Here is a 27414-nt window from a genome sequence, read left to right on the forward strand (position 1 = left end):
TGGAGTCATTGTCCCAAATAACCAGCCTCCTCTTGGCCCTTGGTCTTTGATGGCAAGGTTTGTAGTAGATTAGAGCCCAGAATCCAGAATCAATCAGCCATTCATTCCATATATATTTATTGAGTGCCTACTGTGTGCCAGGCACTGCCTGGGCCTCTGGGCCCATAAGTGAACAAATAGACAGCATTCCCTGCCCATGGGCTAATGACGCTCTGCTAGGAGGACACAAGCCATGAACACAGAATACACGAGTGTAGGGTGTGTTAGAAAGGGTAGTTTAAGGATAACGGAAAGAGCAGAAGAGGGTCAGGGGTATTGGGGTGGGGTTTGAGTCCCGGGGCGCCTCACTGGCTCACTGGATTGCCTGGATAGAGTCCCTTCTGGAATCCCTTCACCTCTGAGCCTCAGTGTTCGCATCTGTGCAATGGGGAGTCAAAGCCAGTCTATGAAGTTGCTGTGATAGTTAAGGGACACGCATTTAGCACTGAGTCTGGCCCAGAGCAACTGTTAAGTGCAAGTGAATGATCAGTATACTTAGCAGTAATAGAAAATCTATCTTAGACATTTAAAGATAACAACTAAGTGTCTATAACGTACAAACTGCTCTAGGTCCCACGAAGCTGCCAGAAAACCTTTTCTGCTCTCGAGAGAGAGGCAGTGTAGCCAAGTGGTTAGGCTCAAGGGCTTTGGGCCGAGACCCGAGTCTCACTCCTGGTCTGCTTTTTACCAGTTGTGGGCCCTGGCAAGTCACTTCACTCCCACCACGGCCCTCCCTAGCGATAGACTATGCTAGAGCGGGAAGGCTATGTGGACCAGGGGCCAGGCGGGGCAATGGTTCCAGGGAGGACAGGTGGTCTGCAGGCATAGCGCCACCTCTGGGTAATCTTTGCCCTTCCCACTGGTCCTTGCATGGAGCCTGGCAAACAGCAAGCCTCCCAAAGTGTTCCATGAGTGGGCGAGTGAAAGAGTGAGTGACAGATGACTGACAAACAGGTGGGGCGTGAAGAAGCTTGGGACACGTGGCCAGGAAGACAGCCGCAGCCCCAGAGTTAGAGGGCGTCCCAGCACTGGCCTTCACCAGCTGTGTGGCCTCACAGGTGATGTCACCACTCTAGCCTGCTCTTCTCTAACATGGGAGAAGGGTGGTTGGACTTTCCCTGTCAGCTGGAAGTATCTACAGTCCTGCCATGTTCTCCCGGGTCTGGGCACTGTGCTAAGGCAGCTCCAGCTGGCCCATCAGATCTCAGGGGACGCACCTGAGCACCCAGTTTTTTTGGCACTTGCCACTTGAGCCACTTATTCATAGTCTGCTTTAGTGCACAGGGATGTATGTGTGAGGACAGCCATGCGAGAATAGTTTTGCGTAGTCACAAAATGGAAACAATCTACGTGTCCAATAACAGGATTACTTCTATAAACTATGGCCTATCCATGTGACAGAATGACAAACAGCCATTGAAAAATGATGGGCTGTAACAGAAATATGGCCAGGTTTATAGTTGTTAAATGAAAAGGGTAGGTTATTTTTTTGAAGGGCATATAATGTAACATATATATATTTTTTATATAATGTAACATATATATATATTTTATATAATGTAACATATATATATTATATAATGTAACATATATATATATATATATTAAATTGGGGACTTGGGGGAGGGGACCAATGTTGGGGAATTGGGGATGGGGACCAGCCAAGTTGTTATTCTTCAATCTTGGAGGGTGCCAGTCACCACCTGGCTGCCCATCAGCAGCTCGTGGCTCCTAAGCTCAATGTGCTGTGTTCAATCTTAGTTGCGGGTGGGCATAGCCACCATCCCATGCGAGAGTTGAATCCGGCAGCCTTGTTGTTAAGAGCGTGCGCTGTGTCCACTGAGCCATATGGACAGCAGCTCAGCTCAAGGTGCTGAGTTCAGTCTTAGTTGTGAGTGGGCGTAGCCCACCATCGAACAGGCAGTCTTGTTGTTAGTAGCACGTGCTCTCACCAGCTGAGCCATCCTGCCACCTGTTGGCAGCTCAGCTGCAGTTCAGCTCGGGTACAGTGTCACTGGCCCATGTGGGAATCGAACCGGCAGCCCTGTTGCTCAGAGCTCGTGCTCTTAAGCTAACTCTTAACCAACTGAGCCACTCGGCTGGCCCTGTAATATATTTTTAAATGCATATTTGTGTGTGTGTGTGTGTATCATATACATAGATACAGTTTGTTTAGTATATATATGTCTGGTTATTAAAGTAATACTTGGTGGTTGTAAAATATTTCAGTAATTGGAGATGAGACAAGGGAGAATTCCTTTATAATCTGACTACCTAGTGTTCACAGAGGTAGTCTCCAGATAGTAGGATTACACCTATATCACCTGTACTTACTGAATTTATTGAAGCAAACGTGCAACCATTTTGATAATAAGAAAAAATAAGGCTATTGGTAAAATTACACTGTTTTATAAAATGACTAATATTTAATGAGTGTGTATCCTATCTCCCCAGCTAGACTGCAGGAAAAGATCAATGAAAGTATAGATTCAATGAATGAATGAATTCTAAGACTCTTGAGAAGAGCGACTGTGTGGCCTGTGGCAGGCACTCATAAAGGGATGGCACCTGCTTCTCAGCTGCCTGAGAATGTGAACAGGGTCGCCTCACCTTACAGAGAGAGGCCAAGATGCTGACACAGGCCTCTGGGTATTAATAGCTCCTGTCTGGGCTGGGCTCCTCTGCCCCTCGTGGGGTCAGCCCAGGTCCTGGGCCCCATCCAGGAAGAGTGGGGTGAGTGCCCTGGTGGGCAGCTGAGAGAGCACATCCAAGTCCTGGTGGTCTCAGGGATCTGAGTCCAGAGGCCCTCGCGTCCCACACCAGGGACTTCTTGGGTATCGGACGCCCCCTCTTTGGGGCTGGAAGCCTTCAGGCTCTGAGCCTCAGCTTCCTCGTCTGTAAAATGGGGATGATATCATGCCTTCACAGGAAGGTTGGTTGTGTGGTGTCAGTAAGAGAGCACATAGAGAGCTCAGTGCACTCTGCACTGCCTGCCACCCGTGTGCTCTGCATACATGTTCACGTGCATGTGTCCAGGTCCAGGATAAAGCGGGCACAGGTCATCATGCTACAGCCAACAGGGAGGGATGTGACATAGCCTGGGACATCCTCCTCTGTGGCTGCGTCTAAATGGAACACTCTGGAAAAGGAATGCCACAGAGTCTACAAGGAAACACAGACTGAAGGCTCCTGGAGTCTGGCTTCATGCCAGCCAGGGATGGGGTGGGTCTGGACCTTGGGGGTTGGTCCTTCCAAAGGGAAAGAGGACTGTGCCTCGTTTGCTAAACAGAATCCGTTCCTAACCCCCAGTGTTGAAGGCTCACTGTGTGGCAGGCACCCTGCTCTCAGAGACCTCACAACAGCCCTTGGAATAGTAACACTGTTATTTCCCTGTTACAGGTGGAAAAACCCAGACCCAGAGAGGTCAAAGGACTTGCTCAAAGTCTCACAGCTAGCTGGTGGCCAGAGCCCCGGGTCATCCCTCATCTGCCTGACTCTGGAGCCCATGGGCTGGTTCCCTGTGGCCAGAGAGCACTCACCCCCACCTCAGGCAGCTTCCTGTCCTTGGGATGCTCTGCACCTGGTCCCCAAAAGGCTGTGGGGCAGGCCTGGGCTTCATGAGCAAGCTCAGTGATTGGAAGGGAGTCACGGCCTCCTCCCAGTTGGGTAGACAGGCCTTGGCTGCCCTGAGCCATGAGACGGGGGCATTCACTGCTGACTCTTCTGGTCACCCGAAACCAGTGAGCCCTAAAAGGGCTGTGGAGACTTTCCCGCAGTCACCCGGGTGGGTGTAGGAAGGCCTGACTCAAACTCAGAATCCTCCTTGAGTGGGTCCTCTGAGTTTGCCCTCTCTAGGTTTCCAGTCCCTTTTGCCCGCTTTGCTCCATTCACAAGCCCCCTGGGCCTCTCAGCCCTCACAGGATAGGCTGTCCCCTGCCCGGGACAGCCCGGGAGCCCTGGTTCTATTCCTGCAACACGTCTGCACACTTGCAATCACTTACATGTGTCATTCATTTAATCCTCACTGATCTGTGAGCTTCCCGGGGACAAGGATGGAGCCTTTCATTTGCTGCAGTGTGCCAGGCACCTAGCATGGTGCCAGGTGCTCGGTAACTATTTACGGGTTGCCTGAAGTTGCTCTAGTGTCCGTCCTTCACGAAACTCAGAGCAATGGAGGCAACCTCCAAGGGGCAGATCCATTACCAACTGATGAATTGTGCCTGCCGCTAATGGAAATCAAACGCTATACATTGCCATTTGATTGGACTGTGATGCACTGAAGCCAAATTCAAGACTGATTTAAAAAAAATAAAAACCAACCTGCCAGCTTAATGAAATGCTGTTGCAGAGAGGAGGGGCTGGGCCTGGCCCCAGCAGACCCAAGATGATGCTTTCAGTCATCGATGTCATTCACTCCACCTGGAGCCAGGAGAGGCCTGTCCAGTCCACGGGACCAAGTCCAAGCTGCCCAAGCCAGTGGGGTCGGCAGGCCTGGCCCACAGGGGCCTGGACTACTCAGAGGGAAGCTGGTAAAAGCAGGGCTTAGTCCAGAGCCCACATTTGTGGCCTCTGGCCGGGGACACAGCTGAGGCTAGAGCAGCAGGAGGACTACATTTCCCAGAGTCCCCCACAGCCTGGGAGCGAGCCATTGGAAGATTTAAATAGCCCAGGCCCGAGGCAGCGGCCGCAGCTGTGGACCCGACCGCCTTCCCCGTGGCTCCATTGGCGCTGGCCCACAGTGGTGGGCTCGATTGGCTGCCTAGCTGGCATTGACGTCCCTTGGAGCCTGGTGGCAGCCGGAGGTAAACAGCCATGTGCAATCTTCCACTCTATATTTAACAGCTGCTGCGGAGAAGGCAGGGACGCAGAGAGCAGTGGCAGCTCCGGGGACAGCTCTTGTCTTGGGGAGAAGGCCCTCGCAGCCGGGCTGGCACCAGCCCTCACAGTGTCAGCGTCACCATGCCAGCCTCCCAGAACCGGGCCCGTGCCCGGGACCGCAACGTCCTCAACCGGGCCGAGTTCCTGTCCCTGAACCAGCCCCCCAAGGGGGTCCCGGAGCCCCGCAGCTCCAACAGGAAGGCCTCAGGACCCTCGGTGCAGCCCCCACCCCCTGGCGACGGGGCCCGCGAGCGACGCCAGTCTCAGCAGCTGCCCGAAGAGGACTGCATGCAGCTGAACCCGTCCTTCAAGGGTATCGCCTTCAACTCCCTGCTAGCCATTGACATCTGCATGTCCAAGCGGCTGGGGGTGTGTGCAGGCCGGGCCGCATCTTGGGCCAGCGCCCGCTCCATGGTCAAGCTCATTGGCATCACGGGCCACGGCATCCCCTGGATCGGGGGCACCATCCTCTGTCTGGTAAAGAGCAGCACGCTGGCTGGCCAGGAGGTGCTTATGAACCTGCTGCTGGGTAAGTGTACCGGTGTCTGCCACCCACCCCGCCAGGACCAGCGGGGCCCTTGAAGCCGACTGGAATGAGCTAATGAGATTAGGCAGGAAGGGTGTCCCAGAAATGGGCAAGCTTCCGGCTTGGGAAAGAGAGAGCCAGGGATGCGCAGAAGAGGGCCCCCAGCAAAGAGGGGGTTCCTCAAGAATGTGGAGGCCCAGCAGGAACCTCTAAGGAAGGGCCCTGCTCCCCAGAGGCACCTTTGGGGTGGGGGGTGTGGGAGGCTTGGGCCTCAAGGGGGATGATCAGGGGTCTGGTGGGGACCCTGGAGAGGGAAGTAACTCCCATCCACAGGTTGGGGTCCTTGAGTTTCTACACTGCTTGCAGTCAGCACTTATGGTCTGTCCCCATACCCCTCTGCTTGGTTCGGGGACCCTGTAAGCTGCCTAGGATTCTCCCACAGTGCCTGGAGGTGCAGGGGGTCCAGTCTGGGGCTCCCACATACTTGTGGCNGATCTCAGGGGACGCACCTGAGCACCCAGTTTTTTTGGCACTTGCCACTTGAGCCACTTATTCATAGTCTGCTTTAGTGCACAGGGATGTATGTGTGAGGACAGCCATGCGAGAATAGTTTTGCGTAGTCACAAAATGGAAACAATCTACGTGTCCAATAACAGGATTACTTCTATAAACTATGGCCTATCCATGTGACAGAATGACAAACAGCCATTGAAAAATGATGGGCTGTAACAGAAATATGGCCAGGTTTATAGTTGTTAAATGAAAAGGGTAGGTTATTTTTTTGAAGGGCATATAATGTAACATATATATATATATATATATATATATATATTAAATTGGGGACTTGGGGGAGGGGACCAATGTTGAGGAATTGGGGATGGGGACCAGCCAAGTTGTTATTCTTCAATCTTGGAGGGTGCCAGTCACCACCTGGCTGCCCATCAGCAGCTCGTGGCTCCTAAGCTCAATGTGCTGTGTTCAATCTTAGTTGCGGGTGGGCATAGCCACCATCCCATGCGAGAGTTGAATCCGGCAGCCTTGTTGTTAAGAGCGTGCGCTGTGTCCACTGAGCCATATGGACAGCAGCTCAGCTCAAGGTGCTGAGTTCAGTCTTAGTTGTGAGTGGGCATAGCCCACCATCGAACAGGCAGTCTTGTTGTTAGTAGCACGTGCTCTCACCAGCTGAGCCATCCTGCCACCTGTTGGCAGCTCAGCTGCAGTTCAGCTCGGGTACAGTGTCACTGGCCCATGTGGGAATCGAACCGGCAGCCCTGTTGCTCAGAGCTCGTGCTCTTAAGCTAACTCTTAACCAACTGAGCCACTCGGCTGGCCCTGTAATATATTTTTAAATGCATATTTGTGTGTGTGTGTGTGTGTGTGTGTGTATCATATACATAGATACAGTTTGTTTAGTATATATATGTCTGGTTATTAAAGTAATACTTGGTGGTTGTAAAATATTTCAGTAATTGGAGATGAGACAAGGGAGAATTCCTTTATAATCTGACTACCTAGTGTTCACAGAGGTAGTCTCCAGATAGTAGGATTACACCTATATCACCTGTACTTACTGAATTTATTGAAGCAAACGTGCAACCATTTTGATAATAAGAAAAAATAAGGCTATTGGTAAAATTACACTGTTTTATAAAATGACTAATATTTAATGAGTGTGTATCCTATCTCCCCAGCTAGACTGCAGGAAAAGATCAATGAAAGTATAGATTCAATGAATGAATGAATTCTAAGACTCTTGAGAAGAGCGACTGTGTGGCCTGTGGCAGGCACTCATAGAGGGATGGCACCTGCTTCTCAGCTGCCTGAGAATGTGAACAGGGTCGCCTCACCTTACAGAGAGAGGCCAAGATGCTGACACAGGCCTCTGGGTATTAATAGCTCCTGTCTGGGCTGGGCTCCTCTGGCCCTCGTGGGGTCAGCCCAGGTCCTGGGCCCCATCCAGGAAGAGTGGGGTGAGTGCCCTGGTGGGCAGCTGAGAGAGCACATCCAAGTCCTGGTGGTCTCAGGGATCTGAGTCCAGAGGCCCTCGCGTCCCACACCAGGGACTTCTTGGGTATCGGACGCCCCCTCTTTGGGGCTGGAAGCCTTCAGGCTCTGAGCCTCAGCTTCCTCGTCTGTAAAATGGGGATGATATCATGCCTTCACAGGAAGGTTGGTTGTGTGGTGTCAGTAAGAGAGCACATAGAGAGCTCAGTGCACTCTGCACTGCCTGCCACCCGTGTGCTCTGCATACATGTTCACGTGCATGTGTCCAGGTCCAGGATAAAGCGGGCACAGGTCATCATGCTACAGCCAACAGGGAGGGATGTGACATAGCCTGGGACATCCTCCTCTGTGGCTGCGTCTAAATGGAACACTCTGGAAAAGGAATGCCACAGAGTCTACAAGGAAACACAGACTGAAGGCTCCTGGAGTCTGGCTTCATGCCAGCCAGGGATGGGGTGGGTCTGGACCTTGGGGGTTGGTCCTTCCAAAGGGAAAGAGGACTGTGCCTCGTTTGCTAAACAGAACCCGTTCCTAACCCCCAGTGTTGAAGGCTCACTGTGTGGCAGGCACCCTGCTCTCAGAGACCTCACAACAGCCCTTGGAATAGTAACACTGTTATTTCCCTGTTACAGGTGGAAAAACCCAGACCCAGAGAGGTCAAAGGACTTGCTCAAAGTCTCACAGCTAGCTGGTGGCCAGAGCCCCGGGTCATCCCTCATCTGCCTGACTCTGGAGCCCATGGGCTGGTTCCCTGTGGCCAGAGAGCACTCACCCCCACCTCAGGCAGCTTCCTGTCCTTGGGATGCTCTGCACCTGGTCCCCAGAAGGCTGTGGGGCAGGCCTGGGCTTCATGAGCAGGCTCAGTGATTGGAAGGGAGTCACGGCCTCCTCCCAGTTGGGTAGACAGGCCTTGGCTGCCCTGAGCCATGAGACGGGGGCATTCACTGCTGACTCTTCTGGTCACCCGAAACCAGTGAGCCCTAAAAGGGCTGTGGAGACTTTCCCGCAGTCACCCGGGTGGGTGTAGGAAGGCCTGACTCAAACTCAGAATCCTCCTTGAGTGGGTCCTCTGAGTTTGCCCTCTCTAGGTTTCCAGTCCCTTTTGCCCGCTTTGCTCCATTCACAAGCCCCCTGGGCCTCTCAGCCCTCACAGGATAGGCTGTCCCCTGCCCGGGACAGCCCGGGAGCCCTGGTTCTATTCCTGCAACACGTCTGCACACTTGCAATCACTTACATGTGTCATTCATTTAATCCTCACTGATCTGTGAGCTTCCCGGGGACAAGGATGGAGCCTTTCATTTGCTGCAGTGTGCCAGGCACCTAGCATGGTGCCAGGTGCTCGGTAACTATTTACGGGTTGCCTGAAGTTGCTCTAGTGTCCGTCCTTCACGAAACTCAGAGCAATGGAGGCAACCTCCAAGGGGCAGATCCATTACCAACTGATGAATTGTGCCTGCCGCTAATGGAAATCAAACGCTATACATTGCCATTTGATTGGACTGTGATGCACTGAAGCCAAATTCAAGACTGATTTAAAAAAAATAAAAACCAACCTGCCAGCTTAATGAAATGCTGTTGCAGAGAGGAGGGGCTGGGCCTGGCCCCAGCAGACCCAAGATGATGCTTTCAGTCATCGATGTCATTCACTCCACCTGGAGCCAGGAGAGGCCTGTCCAGTCCACGGGACCAAGTCCAAGCTGCCCAAGCCAGTGGGGTCGGCAGGCCTGGCCCACAGGGGCCTGGACTACTCAGAGGGAAGCTGGTAAAAGCAGGGCTTAGTCCAGAGCCCACATTTGTGGCCTCTGGCCGGGGACACAGCTGAGGCTAGAGCAGCAGGAGGACTACATTTCCCAGAGTCCCCCACAGCCTGGGAGCGAGCCATTGGAAGATTTAAATAGCCCAGGCCCGAGGCAGCGGCCGCAGCTGTGGACCCGACCGCCTTCCCCGTGGCTCCATTGGCGCTGGCCCACAGTGGTGGGCTCGATTGGCTGCCTAGCTGGCATTGACGTCCCTTGGAGCCTGGTGGCAGCCGGAGGTAAACAGCCATGTGCAATCTTCCACTCTATATTTAACAGCTGCTGCGGAGAAGGCAGGGACGCAGAGAGCAGTGGCAGCTCCGGGGACAGCTCTTGTCTTGGGGAGAAGGCCCTCGCAGCCGGGCTGGCACCAGCCCTCACAGTGTCAGCGTCACCATGCCAGCCTCCCAGAACCGGGCCCGTGCCCGGGACCGCAACGTCCTCAACCGGGCCGAGTTCCTGTCCCTGAACCAGCCCCCCAAGGGGGTCCCGGAGCCCCGCAGCTCCAACAGGAAGGCCTCAGGACCCTCGGTGCAGCCCCCACCCCCTGGCGACGGGGCCCGCGAGCGACGCCAGTCTCAGCAGCTGCCCGAAGAGGACTGCATGCAGCTGAACCCGTCCTTCAAGGGTATCGCCTTCAACTCCCTGCTAGCCATTGACATCTGCATGTCCAAGCGGCTGGGGGTGTGTGCAGGCCGGGCCGCATCTTGGGCCAGCGCCCGCTCCATGGTCAAGCTCATTGGCATCACGGGCCACGGCATCCCCTGGATCGGGGGCACCATCCTCTGTCTGGTAAAGAGCAGCACGCTGGCTGGCCAGGAGGTGCTTATGAACCTGCTGCTGGGTAAGTGTACCGGTGTCTGCCACCCACCCCGCCAGGACCAGCGGGGCCCTTGAAGCCGACTGGAATGAGCTAATGAGATTAGGCAGGAAGGGTGTCCCAGAAATGGGCAAGCTTCCGGCTTGGGAAAGAGAGAGCCAGGGATGCGCAGAAGAGGGCCCCCAGCAAAGGGGGGGTTCCTCAAGAATGTGGAGGCCCAGCAGGAACCTCTAAGGAAGGGCCCTGCTCCCCAGAGGCACCTTTGGGGTGGGGGGTGTGGGAGGCTTGGGCCTCAAGGGGGATGATCAGGGGTCTGGTGGGGACCCTGGAGAGGGAAGTAACTCCCATCCACAGGTTGGGGTCCTTGAGTTTCTACACTGCTTGCAGTCAGCACTTATGGTCTGTCCCCATACCCCTCTGCTTGGTTCGGGGACCCTGTAAGCTGCCTAGGATTCTCCCACAGTGCCTGGAGGTGCAGGGGGTCCAGTCTGGGGCTCCCACATACTTGTGGCCTCCTGAACTTCATACCTGCTGCTTCCCTAGGTGAGTTGCTGGAGGAGAGGGCCTGCTGAGCTGGTCTTTGGTTTGTTTTTCCAAAGTCTTTGCCACCAGTTCTTTCAGTTCAGCACTGCCCTGTGCCAGGCGCCACGTGCAACCCATGTGGAAGATGGGCCCTCCCCTCCACCCAGAAGGTGATGCCCAGCCCCCGGCTAGCCACCCCCCAGGCACTCCAGTTCCCCAAGGTGCCTGGGGAATTTCTCATCCCACCCTCCCTGCTGGGCCCATGTCCATTCTCTCACCCTTCCCAGCACGACCACCATTTGGGCTTCATGTGGGCGGGGATCTCTGGCTAAGCAAACACTGACAAGGGGTCCCAGTTTCAAAAGGGGTATGAGTTGGATCCCAGAGAACTGTGTCCCAGAGGAAGTTATGAAAACGTGTGTCTCTCTGCTCTCATCTCAGAGTCTGGGGCTGGACGCTCTGTGGGTGGGACGTGGGGAGGAGGAAACAGTCAGGTGCTTTGTGCAGGAGAGGGCGGGCCTGGTACCATCAACATTCTCTTGTTCTTAGTACTAAATTATTTACATCACATGTTATTTATCCCAAATAAACAGTCCTGCGTGACTAGTGCTATTATCCTTCCCACTTTACAGATTAGGAAACTGAGGCTCCTATAAGTAAAGCCACCTGGCCAACGGTTGAGAGCGGGAGATTTGCACCAGGTCTGCCTGACGTCCAGGCCTGTGCTCTTCCCAGGAGCCTTGCCATGGGCTTGGGAGGGAGGGGACGAGCAAGGTGGCCTAGGCACCATGAGGGGGCTCCTGGGGGCAGAACCCTGCTCTCCTTACCGAGGCTTCCCCAGCACCCACTGCAGTCTCACATGGCGCATGGCTCAAGAAAACGTGTTGGGGGTTAGGTGGCCTGGTGTCAAAGGACAGGGGTGGGAGAGCTTCCTCGAGCCCGCTCTGCGGACCCCTCTGATGGTGGGGGTGGTGAAGCTGTATTCGTAATTTGTTCAGTGTTTGCTGTGTGCCCGGTTTTGCATAAGCCACACCATCACTTCTTATCCTTACCACAACCCCACAGGGGAGAAGCTGTTATTCTCCATTTAAAGAGGAGGAGACGGAGGCGGAGGCAGAGGGACGGGCCAGGATTAGAACTGGGAGCGACTGTAGCTTGTTAGGAGACGGTGCTGGCTCATTCCAGGAACCTGCTGCTGTGGGCGCAGAGGTGTTGCCTTCAAAGAACAAGAGTCAAGATGCCTCCCTTGAGTATGAATGACAGTTGCTTTTAAGTTTTTTAAAACATCATTTACTGAGCTTCATTACATACCAAATGCTATGCTATGAATGTCCCATATTTCATGATTTAAAAATCTTTTTCATGACCTTATAAGGTAAATATTAACATACCCACTTTACAGATGTGTTAACTGAGGCTCAGGTGGGTCAAGGGACTTGCCTACCCCTCACGATTGGAAGTGGTAGGTCGGGGACCCAAACCCAAGTCCTGCAGACTGCAAACCCCTCACCGTCCCCCTCACCATCAGTCTGCAGGTTGGGCGTCCCCCCATCTGTTCTAAAGTGTGTGCAGTGAGGAGGCGAAGGGTCTGGGAGGAGGTTTTCCGTCTGCCAGCACCTTTGCAGGTGCATCCAGGTACTGAGACCACGGAGAGATAAGGGCCTGGAGCAAAGCAGCCACTCAAAACTGGCCGCTCAGAGCAGGCAGGCTGGTCTGTGGGCCCAGGTCGCTGTGTGGAACCTCGGACCCAGCCCCTGGGCTTATGGGCGGAGACTGCAACAGATAACCAAAGCCAGTCGTCACCCCATGGCCCTGGTCCAGCCCTCCAAGAGGGGCTGCCACACTGTCCTCTGCCTGGAAGGGGAAAGCAGACCCTCCGCTGAGCACAGGCTGCAGGGTTCTGTTGTCCATTAGTCTCCTGCAGGGCCTTTCAACCCCAGAGCACAGCCTCTGAGGGCAGACTGGGCAGGGTCCCCGCCTGACCCCGACTCGCTCTGTGAACTTGGTCAAGCTCAGGGCCATGGTGAGGACTCAAGGGGAGCTGGTGAAGCACTTGGCACAGTTGGGTGGCATGGCCCAGAGGGGTGAGGGAGCCCTATCCAGCCTGCCTGCTCACTCCAACACCAGGGCACCCAGCACACCCCTGGGAGAAGTCTCTACTGGGTGCAGAGGTCGTGACCTGCACACTTGGGACCTGGGAGCTCCAGGCGAGGGGCCTGGAACAAGCCCCAGCTGGGCTAGGAAGTTCTCTGCACTGCCCCCTGTGCCACCTCCCCTAGGGCATGCTGCCCAGACTCTGGAACCCTCAAAGCCAGGAAGGGTCTTAGCAGCTGGCAAAAGCCTGGACTCCAGAATCGGCCAGACCTGGGTGCGAGTCCCAGCCCTGCTGTGGGAACCCGGGCAAGTGGCTTTGTCTCTCTGAGCCTCGTTTTCCTCATCTGCTAAATGAGTTGCCAGGACACTTCACTGAAGAATTACACATAAAGTGCTTGGCACATGCGAATGCCACTTAATTATTGTATAGCAGTGATTGTCACCATCATTATCACCATAACCATTATCCAAAGAAGTCTCAGGTCCAGACTCCCTCCAGGTCCCCTCCAAGCTCTGGACCTGTGAGTTGTCCTGATTCCGCCTTTGTCCCTCTCCTGCAGCACCTGGCTTGATTACCCCAAAGGGAGCCAGGTTACAGGTGACCCAGGCCCATCCTGGTTTCCTCATGGACATGTCCTTGGTGGAAAATGGCCTCTGTGTCTTAACTGCCATGATCTGTGAAAGCATCTTTATTGAGATCTTCCTAATGCTGATAACTATACATTCTTTTCCTCTCATATTTGTATGTGGTAAAGTAGACATAACATGCAATTCGCCATTTTAACCATCGCTAGGTGTACAGTTCAGGGGCATTAAGTGCAATCGCACTACTGTGCAGCCATCCCCACCGCCCATCCAGGACTTCCTCATCTTCCCAAAGTGAAACTCTGTCCCCACTAAACACTCACTCCCCGTCCCCTCCCCAGTCCCTGGTAACCACCGTTCTACTTTCTGTCTCTATGAATTTGTCTACTGTAGGGACCTCATATGAGTGGAATCATACAGTATTTGTCCTTTTGTATCTGGCTTCTTTCACTCGGCGTAATGTCCTCATGGTCCATCCATGTGGTAGCAGGTGTCAGGATTTCCTTCCTTTTAAAGCTGAATAGTATTCCATGGTGTGGATGGACCACGTTTTGTTTATCCATCATCTGTCAGCGGACACTTGGGTTGCTTCTGCCTTTTGGCCATTGTGAATGATGCTGCTGTGAACATGGGAGTGCCGACATCTTTTTGAGGCTGCTTTTTCTTCTTTTAGGTGTGTACTCAGAATTGGAATTGGTGGATCGAATGATAATTCTATGTTTAGTTTTTTGAGGAACCCCCATACTGTTTTCCATAGCAGCGGGGCCATTTTCCATTCCCACCACCAGGGCACAAGGGTTCCAGTGTCTCCACATCTTCACCTACACTTGCTATTTTCTGTTTTTTTGCACAATACCGTCCCAATGGGTGGGAACATGGTATCATGGTTTTGATTTGCATGCCCCTAATGATTAGTGATGTTGAGAACCTTTTCATTATACATTCCTATGGTAAGGAAAATACAAACATTACAAGACTAGATGATGAAAAAAGTGAGCACCCTCCCAAACTCCTCCCTGGGAATCACCTTCATTACAGCTTGGGTCGCGAGCCTCTGGGCTTTTCTCTGGGCGCATGCTAACATACGGCATGTGTCAAAATTCCTGCAGTGTTTTGCTCAGCTTGACCTCGACCTGCTGCGCCCTTCACCTCCCTTTTGGAATCACGGTCTCGGCCCCTCATGTCCCTGCATACTTGAGGGGTTCAGAACCCAGAACTGGCTTTCTCAGTCTTGCAGCACCCCACCCTACCCCCCAGCTACCTGGCAGCATCCCTCTCCCCTCAAACCCCCCTTCCTGCTGGCAGACGCCCCATATAATCTCTTCTGTGGGCTGTCCCACCCCCACCACCAGCCCCTGCTCCTGGGGACAGCCTAGGGGACAACCCTCCACGAGGCCTGTCCCTAACTGAGGGATATTTAAGCTGATCCCAACTTCACTTTCAGGAACACGCCTGCTAGAGATGACACCTGCCCGCTCTGCAGAGGCAGGACATTCCGTCGCCCTTTCCCCAGCTTCGCTTCTCATCATCTCAGTGGGGCTCAGCAAGCCGAATAGTCGGTCCCTCCCGCAGGGGAGTTTTTGGTGGCCCCCTGACAGGTCAGGTCCCTTCTGCAGTGTCCTGGCAGCTGCCATGCAGCTAACACGGAAACGAAAGCAGCAGGTGTGCAGTGGGAGGGAGGCATTGTCCCTGCTCCGGAGCCTGCCCCTCAGCTGGGGGAGCAGACCCTGCGGTCGGACTTCCATGCCCACGATTTTTATGTCCTCGCACCCCGATAGTCTTCAGAGACACTCCGATAGTCTTCAGAGACAGACAGAGCCAGCTTTAGTATTTGGACTCTTCAGGTAAAAAAACAGAAACCAGCTAAGTTATGGGATTCACTCAGAGTCACTCAGGCTAGGGGAGATAGAGACAGACCAGGACCCTCATGTCAGCACCAAAGCCAGCGGGCAGCGGCTCTGGCTGAAGGAGGGGCTGCCCTGGTCAGGAGAGAGGCCGGGCGTGTGCACACGCGCACACACATGCACGTGCACGTGCACTCGCACACTGCTCACACCAAAAAAGCAGATGTCCCAGAGCCAAAAGACAAGTGTTCCTGCCCCCACCCCCACCCCGCCCAGGACCTCCCTTCCGCCCACCCTCCCTGCTCTGTGGGCCCCCCAGGAGCCGTGTTTGTATGTGTGTGCTAAAATGCACATAACATAAAATTTGCCATCTTAACCATTTTTAAGTGTACAGTCCAGTGGCATTAAATACATTCACACTGCTGTGCAGCCATCCCCACCATCCATCTCCAGGACTTCCTCGTCTTCCCAAACTGACACTCTGTCCCCATTAAACACGACTCCTCATCCCCTCCCCCAGCCCCCCCTCGCCACCCCATAACCTCTAATCTACTTCCTGTCTCTGTCAATTCTCTTATTCTAGGCATCTCATATAAATGAAGCCGTGCAATGTTTGTTTTTTGCAAAACTAACTTTTAAAAAATGTGTATAAATAATGTGTCTTCATGGTAAGAAAAAATTTTAAATGCAGAATTACAGAAAGGCAATAAAAATCACCCTCCATCTTCCCACCCAGCGAGAAGCACAGTTAACATTTAGTGTGGTGCCTTCCAGACGTTTTTTCTCTGCATATGAACACATTTACATCTTATTTTACAAAAATGGCATCCTACTGTGAATCCTGTTTGGCAATTGGCCTTTTCCCTTTAGCTCTCCTCGGTGGCTATAAATACACATCCGCTTCATCCTTCTTGGTGGCCCGGAGTGCTCCATTGTCTAGACTTGGCCCCAGTTTGTCCCATCCGTCTCCTGCTCAAGGGCGCTGGGTTGGTGCGCGTCTTCCAGTGTTAACGGAGAATGCCGCAGTGGGCATCTTGACCATGAATCGTGGTGCACATCCGTAATTATCTCCCGAGGAGATTCCTGCAAATGGAAGAGCTGAGTCAAGGCAGACATGTTGTGAAGACCCCTGAGTTGAAGCCAAATGCCCTTCAGAAAGTTGACATGTGTCCACCCTGCCCCGCAGCAGTACCAGCTGGCCTCCGTCTCCCGGAGAAGCTGGAATGGGGAACTGGAGGCAGGGTCGACCCCCAGGCCAGAAGAGCCAGGACCCCTCCTCTCAGCCACCCCCCTCCGCCAGTGAGACCCCGCTCACAAAACTGTCCCCTCACCAGCCAACAAGGAGTCCTATCTTTGCTCTCTCCCCAGAGACAGGTGTCAGGTGTCAGGACAGCAGGGCCTGGGGGCTAGTTGTGCTTCCTGCGTGGGGGTTGCAGGCATCTCAGACCCCAGCTCAATGAGGGGCTGAGACTGTGAGGCCAGAAGGGTGAGAGAGGTGGTGGGGCCGAGCCCTGCCTCCCAGGCCCCATTTAGGGAGTCCCTGCTGCGAGGGACCCTCAGAGTAGCTCTGGGATGATCCCCATTTTGCCCATGAGGGGAGGGGTGCGCCGAGGGATGGATGTGCCAAGGTCATGCAATGTGTTAGCATGACCTTGAAGCTGGCTCTGATCCTGGAGCCCAGGTGCAAAGGCACCACCCTAGTTGACTGCAGGGAGCAGAGGCCCGGGGAGGTGAAGTGACCTGCTCCGGTCAGAGAGCAAATCCGAAGCAGCTGGCTTCAGCCACCCTCCTGACCCCAGCCGCTGAGCCTCGTGCCCGGCAGGCCTTCCCCTTGGGGGCCCCCAGGCCTCCCTCTGGGTGTGTGGGGAGGCTGGCAGGGGGGATATAGGTCAGGGAATTCAACTGGGCCATGTGAGCTGGATTCACAGAGCCTTGAGTGATGGCGCCATTTGCTTCTATTTCTGGGCCCCAGATTATGCGCTGACGGTGTCAGAATGCCAGCCCCACGGAGGGCTGGCCGCGAGGCTGGAGGAAGGAGTGGCCCTGCAGGGCCAGCAAGTGGGGTGTCTGGGGCAGGCCTGCAGCCTGAGCACTTGCCCGCGGCTTCTCCTTCCATCCCCTCACACAGACGACCGCAGCGAGGCGAGGGGGCGCCGCCGCCACGCGTCACACCTGCAGAGCGTCTCTCCATCACTCTTGCTCCCTGCCCATCTCCTCCTCAGAAGCAAAGCACCCTGCCAGCCTAGTTCACCAGCCCCAGGCCTGGCCCACACCTGACAGACCCAAGAACCGGCGATGCCCAAAAACAAGGTCAAGTGAGTGCATGAGCCAGGCGCAGCGTGTGCTGGGCCAGCTGGCTGGCCAGGCCGGCCCAATGGTCCCCCCAGGCACACGGTGAAGGGGCAGAGACCCGGGTGGAAAGAGCCTGTCGCTGGGGTGAGGGAAGGGCCTCACTGGGCTGGAGAGGCCGGCTGACTCCCCTCGGCCTGGCCTCCTGCCTCTGCTGCTCTGTTAGGCCCAGAGTCCTAGGGGTCAGATGCAGCTGCCCCCCTCCAGCCCCCAGCCGCCCTGATGGTCCCTCTCCTGCTGGAACGATGGCCTCTCACGGGCTGCATGTGGCTCCCCGCCTGAGCCTGGCCTCTGCTGAGTCTGCAGCACACAGGTTAGCTGGCCACACACCTCCCAGGCCTCCTTCCTGGGAGGCCTGGGCTCTTGGGAACACATTGCCATGGAAATCCGTGGCAGGCACGTGCAGAACCAAGTTTCCTGGCTCCTTTGGGTTCCTCCTCTCGGGGCAGGCAGCCTATCCTGCCACTGCTTCCTGCTGCTGCTCCGTCTCCCTTGCTGGCCAGGCCTGTCCCGGGGCGGGTGGACATCAGCCGGCCCTGTGGCTAATGATGGGGCAAGCCCAGGGGAGGCCAGGGGTTCAAATCCCAAGCCAAGAGCCCGGTGGCAGGCAGGAAACGAGGAAGGCTGAGCAGGTCTGCACAAACCAGGGAGGGCAGCGTTGTTTGGAAGCGATCGTTACGTCCAGCGCTGTGACCCGGGCAGAGGCCACAATGCCTCTTCCGCTCGCTGTGGGGTTCCGGGTGTGTGTGATGTGGCAACTTTCAACAGCAGGTGACAGGACAGTGTGCGGAGCGTGCTATAGCCTTTGTTAAATCTATGCTCTATAGATGGTAGAAGGGACTGGAACCGTGGCTACCTCTGGGTGACAGGATTATAGGTGATGCAAAATCATTTGTAAGTTTTCTACAGCAGACATCTACTGTGCCGTTTTTTCCAACAGTTTTTTGTTGTTGTTGTTGTTGTTTTCTGAGAGAGAGCATTTGCAGGCCAACAATTTTGATATCCACTGCGGCGTTTCTAGGAAAGCACCCACCGCCAGAACTGTCATGTGGTGATCATCTGCCACCCTCCTCAGGCCCCTCCCGGGTGGCAGGCAGAGGGCGGGGGACCAACTCTTTTGATATGAAATGTCCAGAATAGGCAAGTCCATAGAGACAGAAAGCAGATTGGTGGTTGCCAGGGGCTGGGGGGAGGGAGGATGAGGAGGACTGCTTAATGGGTACAGGGTTTCCTGTCGGGGTGCTGAAATGCTTTGGAACTGGAGAGAGGTGGTGGCTGTACCTTGTGAATGTACTGGATGCCACAGAACTGTCCACTTACAAATGGTTCATTGCAAGTCACGTTGCATTTCACCTCAACTTAGAAAAAGTGAGGATGGTAACGCCCTGTTCTCAGAGCTGGCTGGGGCTTTCGTGAGGTCCTTTGAGGAAAGTCACTAGCCCAGATTCCCGCTTGTCAGAACTCAGATCCTCTGAGGTGCCCTCAGTGGCCCGTGACAGGCCCGATTGCCCACTCTGTCACGAACACCTCCCAGCCGTGAGCAGATCGTGTCCTGGCCTCTATGGAGTGCATGTCGTGGGGGGAAGAGAGAGGACAGAACTGCACGAGAATATGTGTGATGTGTCAGGCCGTGGAAATGCCGGAAAGAAAAATAAAGCAGGGAGGGGGGATAGAGAGGGATGGGGCTTTTGAAACAGGTGGTCAGGGAAGGCACCTGGGCTGAAAGAAATGGGGGCATGAGGTGTGTGACTATCCCAGGGAAAGGCATTCTGGGTAGAGGGAACAGCACAAGCAAAGGCCCTGAGGTGGGAGTGTGGCTGGGGTGAAGGGCGGGAGGAGAGAAGAGGAGGAGGGGGCACTGACCGCCCCTCGGGGCCTCCCTCTGCCGCCACAGCCCTGCTCCTGGACATCATGACGGTGGCCGGTGTGCAGAAGCTCATCAAGCGGCGAGGCCCATTCGAGACGAGCCCGAGCCTCCTGGACTACCTCACCATGGACATCTACGCCTTCCCCGCTGGGCACGCCAGCCGCGCGGCCATGGTGTCCAAGTTCTTCCTCAGCCACCTGGTGCTGGCGGTGCCACTGCGCATCCTGCTGGTCCTCTGGGCCTTCTGCGTGGGCCTGTCGCGCGTGATGATCGGCCGTCACCACATCACGGACGTCATCTCGGGCTTTATCATCGGCTACTTCCAGTTCCGCCTGGTGGAGCTCGTCTGGATGTCTTCCAACACTTGTCAGATGCTCATCTCTGCCTGGTGAACCTCTGCCGCGTCGCTCTGGCAGGAGGAGGCAGGGCCGGCGGGGGAGGGGTGGCCTGGTGACCTCAGGTGGGCCCACCCAATGACTGGCATGCCCGGGATAGTGCCGGGTGGCCCCTGCTCCTTCGCTTGGACTCAGTCTCTTTCTAGGCAGGCCAGGACCCAGCGTGGGGACAGCCCTGCTTAGCTTCCGCTCTGGAGGTAACAGGTGAGTGCCAAGGTGGCAGGAGAGGGACCGAATCTTGTCTTAGCCTTCATCATCACGACTGTTGAGTTCTTGGCTGTGCCCACCATACCCCAGTGCGATGCCTGGCAAAATACCCCCAACCTACCACCCAACACAGGTGCCATTAACGGCCATCGAGCGCTTAGGGCAGCACTTTCTACCAGACACCAGCTTGCAAGACATTTTGGGAAGAAAAAGGGTTTTGTGGTCAAATAAATTTGGGAAATGCTGCATACTCTGCCCCCAGGTTGGACATTCACAAGGGTTGTTCTTGTTGTAAAGGCTCTGACAAGTCCTGTAGGAAAGCTTCTTGTCGAACCTTCTGTAACCCCATGTTTCCTAAGCTTATTTGACCACAGAACCCTTTTCTAATGGAACAGCTATTAACCCCCAAGGAACTGCCGTTTCCTCAAGCTCGTTTTGCTGCCCAGGAGCCGAAGGGCCTGAGGCGTGAGCTGGCCTCTCCCAGCGCTGACCAGCGCCACAGCCTGTGGGAAGCCCACGGCCCATGGGCATCGGTGCCGCTTTGGCCCCCAGGGGCCGGACTCCGTGTGACCTAATAGGTCGTTTCCAAGTTAACCGTTATGGATGTGCATTTTATGTGACAATACAGGTGACATGCAAACGGACCCTCTCCTGTGTGGTTTTTCCTTGTGTGGTACAAGAGTTTCCAGGCAGGAGAGTCTCTGTTAACATGGGGGTGCGGGGTGGGGATGATGGGGGGCTGGAGTCTCTGTTAACATTGTGGGGAAGGAAAAGCCGATTTTTTCATCCGCAGATGGCCCGTGGTCTCTGGTGGTCTGGCGACAATGGGCTGCTGGGTTTCCCAGGCTGGTTGGTCCCTTCTGCCTGAGGTCCCGTCTGGGGCACCCTTTATCCCCCAGGCCCCACACTGGCCACTCTGCCCAGCTCCCACTGTGATGCTGATGGAGATGCCCCCGGGGGCCAAGAACCTCTCTCACTCCAGTTTCCAGACTCTGCATTGCTCCCTCTGACTTGGCCCCTGCCCCCCGGAAAATGGACAAGTGACCAGGCAGACACAGTCAAGCCTGAGGAAAGCTGCCATGAAGGCCATACAGGAGCTTTACCCAGAGATCGGGTGCCAGGGCAGGCAGGGGTCCTGGGGAAGGGAGAGGGGGGCTAGTGAGTGGGCCAGGAAGGTGGGGAGAGTGGTCTGGCAGAGGGAAGACAGGGACAAAGGCCAGGAGGCAAAAGGGGCCTTACCTGTGACAGATGAGCAGGGCAGTCCGAGGGACTGCACCCCGAGTGCAGGGCAGGGTAATCAATGTGCCCATTGTATAGATGAGAAAACAGAGGCCCTGAGAAAAGAGGCGACTTGCCAGGTTGCCCAGCCAGGAGGCAGCACCACGGTGTGAGAATCAGTCTGTCTGTGAAAGCCCACAGCCCATGTTCTCCCCACCTCAGCTTCCCACATCGGCCTCTGTGTGGTCCTTCCGAGAGAGACAGGGATGAGCTGGATGTTGGTGCTGACACACAGTGGGTACGTTTCCCAAGCTGCCATCACGAAGAACCACAGCCCAGTGGCTTAAAACAACACAAATGTATTCTTTCACAGTCCTGGAGGTTTGAAGTCCAGAATCAAGGTGTCGGCAGGGCCACGCTGCCTCTGAGGCGCTGGGTAGAATGCTTCCTTAACCCTCCCAGCTTCTGTGGTGCCGGCAGTGCTTGGCGTTTCTCGGCTTCGGCTGCATCGCTCCCACCCCTGCCTCCATTGTCACAGCGCGTTCTCTGCGTGTCTGTGTGCCTCCTCTTCTTACAAGGACACCAGTCGTATTGGGTGAGGGCCCGCCCTACTTCAGTATGGTCTCATCTTAACTTACATCTTAATCCCATCTGCAAAGACCCTATTTCCAAATAAGGTCCTATTCGTAGCTACTGGGAGTTCAGACTTCAACATATCTTTTTGGGGATACATTTCAACACACAACACACAGGATCCCTTGTGGGAGGAAAACAGCTTCCTCTCTGAGCCGGCCCCACGGGGACACTTACATCCGAGGGGCCTGGCTGCCAATGATGAAGGGCACTCGGGTCTCCTGGGCACAGAGCCCTCCATAGGCCCAGCCCTCAGGCCTGACTAGCTTCCCCTCCTGCTGCAGAGACCCCACATCCTCCATGGTCACGGTCCCCTCAGGACCAGTGTCCCTGCAGACAGGACCCAAGCTGTGCCCTGCCCCCTGCCCACCCACCCAAGGCCCCCGGCTTCTCTCTTGAGCCTCCAGCACCCCCAGCCAAGCTGCACACCGTGATTCAAAGTCCCAACTTTCAACCTTGAACATTGGCTGGTTCCGGAGTCTTTAAAATGCATTCTGCACATTCCCAGGGGTGCTCCTGGGCGTTGTGGTTATGAGATGCTGAGCAGAAGGGGCGAGGGCGTCTGCCTTCTCTCCTCGCCCCCACCCTCGGAAATCTGTCATCCGTGGTGGCTTGAGCTCCAGCTTTGGGCTGAGGATAAGGTGCTGCCCTGTGAGGCCCCATCCCCAGCAGGGACACATGTCCCCAGCGGAGGGGCCTGGCATACAGAGGGATTGCGAAAGAAAGAATGAGCTACTTGGACCACGCCCAACCCACCTCACCCCAGAAAAGACCACTTGTCCCCCCTGGGTACTCAGGGACCGGGCAGGATGCTTCGGGGCTTGGATGGACAGGTATCACTGGGGAATGGAACCCAGAGGTGGGTACCTACCCAGGTCAGGGTGGGACCAGTGCTGGCTTCCCACCTCCTCTCCTAACCATGGGGATTTAGATGGGGGGATCCTTTCCCCAGCTGCTGCTGTTTCCTGGGCCCCTCATGCCCGACCTCCTCAATGGTCTGTCCCACCCCTAGGGAAGGAGGAGAGAGGCAGAAAAGACTGAGGCCAAATCTACCTGGAAACCTTGGGTCTCACTCGTGCTCTTAGCCTGCTCATCTCAAGGTCAAAGTGTGTCTTTAGCACAGCCCCAGGACCAAGTGCCAAAACCTTCTGAGGCCTGAAGTCTGAGATGGGAGGGTTGGGGTTGGCAGGAGGGAAGGCCAGGTGGTGCAGATGGGGCTGTGAGCCAGGCCTCCTATGGGCATCTATGGCCTTGAAACCCTGCTCTGCCACTCCCCGTGGGAGTGGGGTGTTGTAAAGCTTACGGAGCTGCAGGTAAATCACGGGTGATGACAGCAGTCCCCAGTGCCCAAGGCTGGGGAGGAACTGATGACCAATGGCAGTGCTGTGGTAAACAGAATAATGGTCCCCCAAAGATGCCCACTTCCTAAGCCGCAGGACCTGTGACTGTGTTACCTTAGGTGGCATTGGGGAATAAAGTAGCAGATGGAATTAAGGGTGCTGATCAGCTGCCCTCAAAATAGGGAGCACCTGGATTACCCAGGAGGCCCAATGTAATCACAAGGATCCTTACATGTGGACGAGGGAGGAGGATGAGGTGAGAGGGATGCGACGTGAGGACTCAGTTTGCACTGCTGGCTTTGAAGATGGAGGAAGGGGCCACACACCAAGAAGCGCAGGCGCCTCTAGAAGCTGAGAAAGGCAAGGGGGTAGATTATCCCCGGGGGCCTCCAGAAGGACCCAGCCCTGCTGACGCCTTGATCTGAGCCCAGTGAGACTGGTGTGGACTTCTGACCCCCAACGGTAAGATAACAAATTGGTGGTGTTTTAAGCCACGAAGCTTGTGGCAATTTGTTCCAGCAATGATGGGAAACCAGCACGAGTGCCTCACTCGGTCCCACCCCACCTGCTGCTGTGGCCATGAGCCTCGCAGCCCCTCTCCCAGCACAAACATCATCAAACCTGGGGGTTCTAGAATCATCCAGCCCAGCAGCCTCTTTTAACAAATGGGGGCGCAGGCTCAGAGAGTGTCCAGGCCACACCAAGTGCCTCAGGCAGTGTGGAGCCTGCCCTGAACCTCCCCCTTGTCCCCCACCCCTACCCCATACGCACACACAAACACACACACAGGCTCCCGGGCTCCAGGCCGTGGGTGGACAAAGGCCAGGGCATCCAGGGGCATGAACTGACCCCTCCTGTCCCGAGCGGTCTGAGCTGTCATGCTTCCCCCACCTGCTGTCCAAAGCCTCTTTCCAATGAAGTGGGGACCAGGATTAAGGGGGTCCCCTGGCCTGGATCTTCAAAGCGTCTCCTTTTGGCCTCCAGCAAAAAGTTCTCATTTGTCAAACTAAACAGGAGGAAGTTGGGGTTCTGAAGACCCATAGCTATTGCCTGGTGATGGTGGGGCTGGAGGTGGGAGAAGCCCTCCCCCAGAATACACCATCGTGGGGGTTAAGGGTGAATTATATCTCCCCTCCACCCGCTAAAATTCATATGTTGAAGCCCTCATCCCCAGGACCTCAGAATGTGACTGTATTTGAAGCTAGGGCCTTTACAGGGTAGTTAAGTTAAAACAAGGTCACTAGGGTGGGCCCTAATCCAATAGGACAGATGTCCTTATAAGAGGAGGAAATGTGGACGTAGACACACACACACACACACACACACACACACACACACACACACACACACACAGGGGAGGCCACGTGAAGACACAGGGAGAAGACAGAGCCTGCGTCTCGGGCTTCCGGCCTCAGGGCTGTGACAAGTCAGTCTGTGCCATTTCAGCCCCAGTCTGTGGCACTTCGTTCTGGCAGCCCTGGGAATACGGCGGGTTTATCAAGTCTGCTGGCTGTCACCTGTCACCTGTCACCACAGGAAGAGATCGCGAGATTGGGACACACACCAGTTGAGTATGGGGGCACATCTGGGGGACACCACACAGCTGCACCCGCCAAGCTGCTCCCAGCAGCTGGGAAGAGCACTGCGCAAAGGGCCGCCCTGGAGGCCCTGTCATCTCCGTAGAACACCACCTCTGGGTCCTGAGCCCTGCCTAGGGGAAGCCACTTCCCAGATGAGACAACTGGTCCAGTACAAAGTCCCCGTGTCCTCAGCCCCTTCCCTGCCTACGGAAAACTCGGGAAGGGGAAGGGGAAGAGAGCGGCAGGAGCTAGAAAAACGCACAACTCTGGGATCAGCTGCCATCTGGCTCCAGGAAGAGACGGAACATCTGGCTGCGGCCACTTTGGCCGGCAGCGTTTATGTAACCCACGTGCGGGCGCATACGGCTCTGCGCAGGCTGGCAGTGAGGCTGGTGCCCTGGCCGTGCTCCACCTGGCTTACCCCGTGTGTGGAAGGGGCCACGTGCTAACAGGGCTGTCTGGGGACCTGCCGACGCTGGGCCACAGTGTCTGGCACGAGGTTGGAGCTCGTGCACCCATGCACGCGCCCACGCCCACGCACGCAGTCGCGCTGTCCGGCAGCCTCCGGGCTTTCACACATAAAATTACACACAGACGATCTCAGCTTCCTCCTAGCTTTAATATCCTGTAACACGCACAGGCACGTCCACACCAAACACATCTTGCAGATGCACACCTGGAAACACGTGTGCACATTTGCACACAGGCACATTTACACATACACCTACTTATAAAATGGTACCAAAAATGGTGCTTACGCCCACAGTAAAACCTCTCCACTTGCCCCTGGTGGGCTTGCACCCCAGCGTAGATGTACACACATGGCCTTGCACACATTTATACACACATCCATGGGTGCTCTTGCACAAGTGTACGCATTCCTACACTTGCACGCACATGTTCAGATGGATCAGGCTTGCCAGGTCTAGCAAATAAAAATAGAGGATGCAATATTTAGAACATACTTATACTAAAAAACTCTATTTATCTGAAATTCAAACTTATGTGAGTGCTGGATTTTATCTGGCAACCCTAACATGTATATGTGCACATGTGAACACGTGCACGCATACACACACACACACACACACACACACACACACACACACACACACACACACAGAGTAATGAAGCCATCTGGGTCTCCGGCCCAGCCCAGGATATGCCCTCTCCCTGGGAGAATTCCCAAGACCTTCCCCTCTCCCTGGTAATTAGACCCACAGCTGCACTGCAGCCCTTTAGGGGGTTTCATAGCCTGGCCCAAAACTCAGGTCGATGGTGGGAAAGGGAAGGGCTTCCAGCCAGCGTGGCCCATGCGGGGACCCTGAGAAAGCGCCTCTAGTCAACAGCCCAGCTGTGAGGTCTGGCAGCAGTGGTGAACCCTGGGAACCCCACCCCTGAGCCTGGGGCCTGGCCTCAAGGAGGGATGTCCAACTGGGTGGGGTCGGAGATGCAATCTGAGGCGCCTGAGGCCCAACTTGGCCTCTTCTCCATCCGGGCCCGGGGCCGCTTCTGCTGGTGGAGACAAGTTGGAGTAAGGGTGTCTCAAAATCCTGCTTCCTCAGCCTAAATCCCACAGCCAGGCGGGTTTGTGGAGGGGCAGTGGTGAGCGGGGTCCTCAGGGGACTCAGAGGGAGTGGTGAGGCAAGACAGGGACCCGCCCCTCCCCATGTGACCTGGGCCGCCTCCCCAACCCCCCTCAGAAGAGAGGAATTCTCATCTAGCAGATGTGTGACGAGTCTCCTGAGAGCCTCACAAAGAACAGGGTGAATTTCTTTAAGAAAGGATTTATTTCCCTGATTATTATGTTTTTTGGTTACATAAGAATGTGTTTTCTCTATCAAAAAATTAGTACACGCAGGAAGAGCAAAAATATTTTGGTTATTCCTTTCAGATGTTGTTCTATGCATTTATAAAAACAGCTGTATTATGAACAACAACAACAAAAAAAGCAATTATACACTAGTTTTGGGACCTGCTGTTTTCATTTACTAACATACCATGACCGTATTTTGTCATCAACATCTAAGCACCTGTGTCTTGACTGATAGCAGCCTCACGGTGATCCTTCGCATAAAGAAAAGAACCATCTTTTCTTTAAATTTAGGTTGCTGTGAGCTTAATTTTAATTGCAGTGAAATTCACATAACATAAAATTAACCCATTTAAAGTACAAGTCAGTGGTACTTAGTACATTCACAAGGTTGTACAACTGCCATCTCTATCTAGTTCAAAAATATTTTTATCATCCCAAAATAAAACCCTGTGCCTATTAAGTCATCAGCCCCCATCCTCCCTCCTCCCAACTTCTGGAAAACACCAGTATGCTTTCTGTCTCTATGGATTTGCCTATTCTGGACATTTCATATAAATGGGATCATACAATATGTGATATTCTGTGTCTGGCTTCTCTCACTTAGCATAATGTTTTTGTGAGTCATCCGTGTCATAGCGTGTGTCAGCACTTCGTTCCGTTTTATGGTTGAATAATAGTCCATTGTGTGGATGGGTCCATCATCCTTTTTCATTTTATTTTTGTTTATTTTGTTTATCCATCATCCTTTGGTCATTTAGGTTGTCTGTACCTTTGGACATTTAGGTTGTCTGTACCGTTCAGCTATCGTATTAGTGCTGCCATGAACATTCATGTACAAGTATTTGTTGAATCCCTATTTTCAGTTCTTTGGGGTACATACCTAGGAGTGGAATTGCTGGGT

General features: G+C 54.6%; 2 protein-coding genes across 2 annotated transcripts; both read left to right on the forward strand.

Annotated features, from left to right (window-relative positions):
• The first annotated feature begins 4696 nt into the window (after window positions 1-4696).
• On the forward strand, window positions 4697-7995 carry LOC109382330 (inactive phospholipid phosphatase 7-like). The gene is made up of 4 exons (XM_019641732.1): window positions 4697-5446; window positions 6713-6716; window positions 7866-7902; window positions 7990-7995. Exons 1-4 carry the CDS (start codon window positions 4999-5001, stop codon window positions 7993-7995), a joined length of 495 nt encoding a protein of 164 aa, XP_019497277.1. The 5' UTR covers window positions 4697-4998.
• Window positions 7996-9339: 1344 nt separating this feature from the next.
• Window positions 9340-20570, forward strand: LOC109382088 (inactive phospholipid phosphatase 7). Its single transcript, XM_019641372.1, has 2 exons — window positions 9340-10087; window positions 19352-20570. Exons 1-2 carry the CDS (start codon window positions 9640-9642, stop codon window positions 19714-19716), a joined length of 813 nt encoding a protein of 270 aa, XP_019496917.1. The 5' UTR covers window positions 9340-9639; the 3' UTR covers window positions 19717-20570.
• Window positions 20571-27414: the final 6844 nt, after the last annotated feature.

Source organism: Hipposideros armiger, unplaced genomic scaffold, assembly GCF_001890085.2.
Source record: "Hipposideros armiger isolate ML-2016 unplaced genomic scaffold, ASM189008v1 scaffold_3, whole genome shotgun sequence".
NCBI lineage: Eukaryota > Metazoa > Chordata > Mammalia > Chiroptera > Hipposideridae > Hipposideros > Hipposideros armiger.

What these genes read in the sequence shown, in the direction of transcription:
- LOC109382330 (XM_019641732.1), top strand. Translation starts at nt 4,999, where the DNA reads ATGCCAGCCTCCCAGAACCGGGCCCGTGCCCGGGACCGCAACGTCCTC.
- LOC109382088 (XM_019641372.1), top strand. Translation starts at nt 9,640, where the DNA reads ATGCCAGCCTCCCAGAACCGGGCCCGTGCCCGGGACCGCAACGTCCTC. An exon ending in GCTTATGAACCTGCTGCTGG is followed by an intron (nt 10,088 to 19,351) that starts GTAAGTGTACCG and finishes CTGCCGCCACAG; the next exon opens with CCCTGCTCCTGGACATCATG.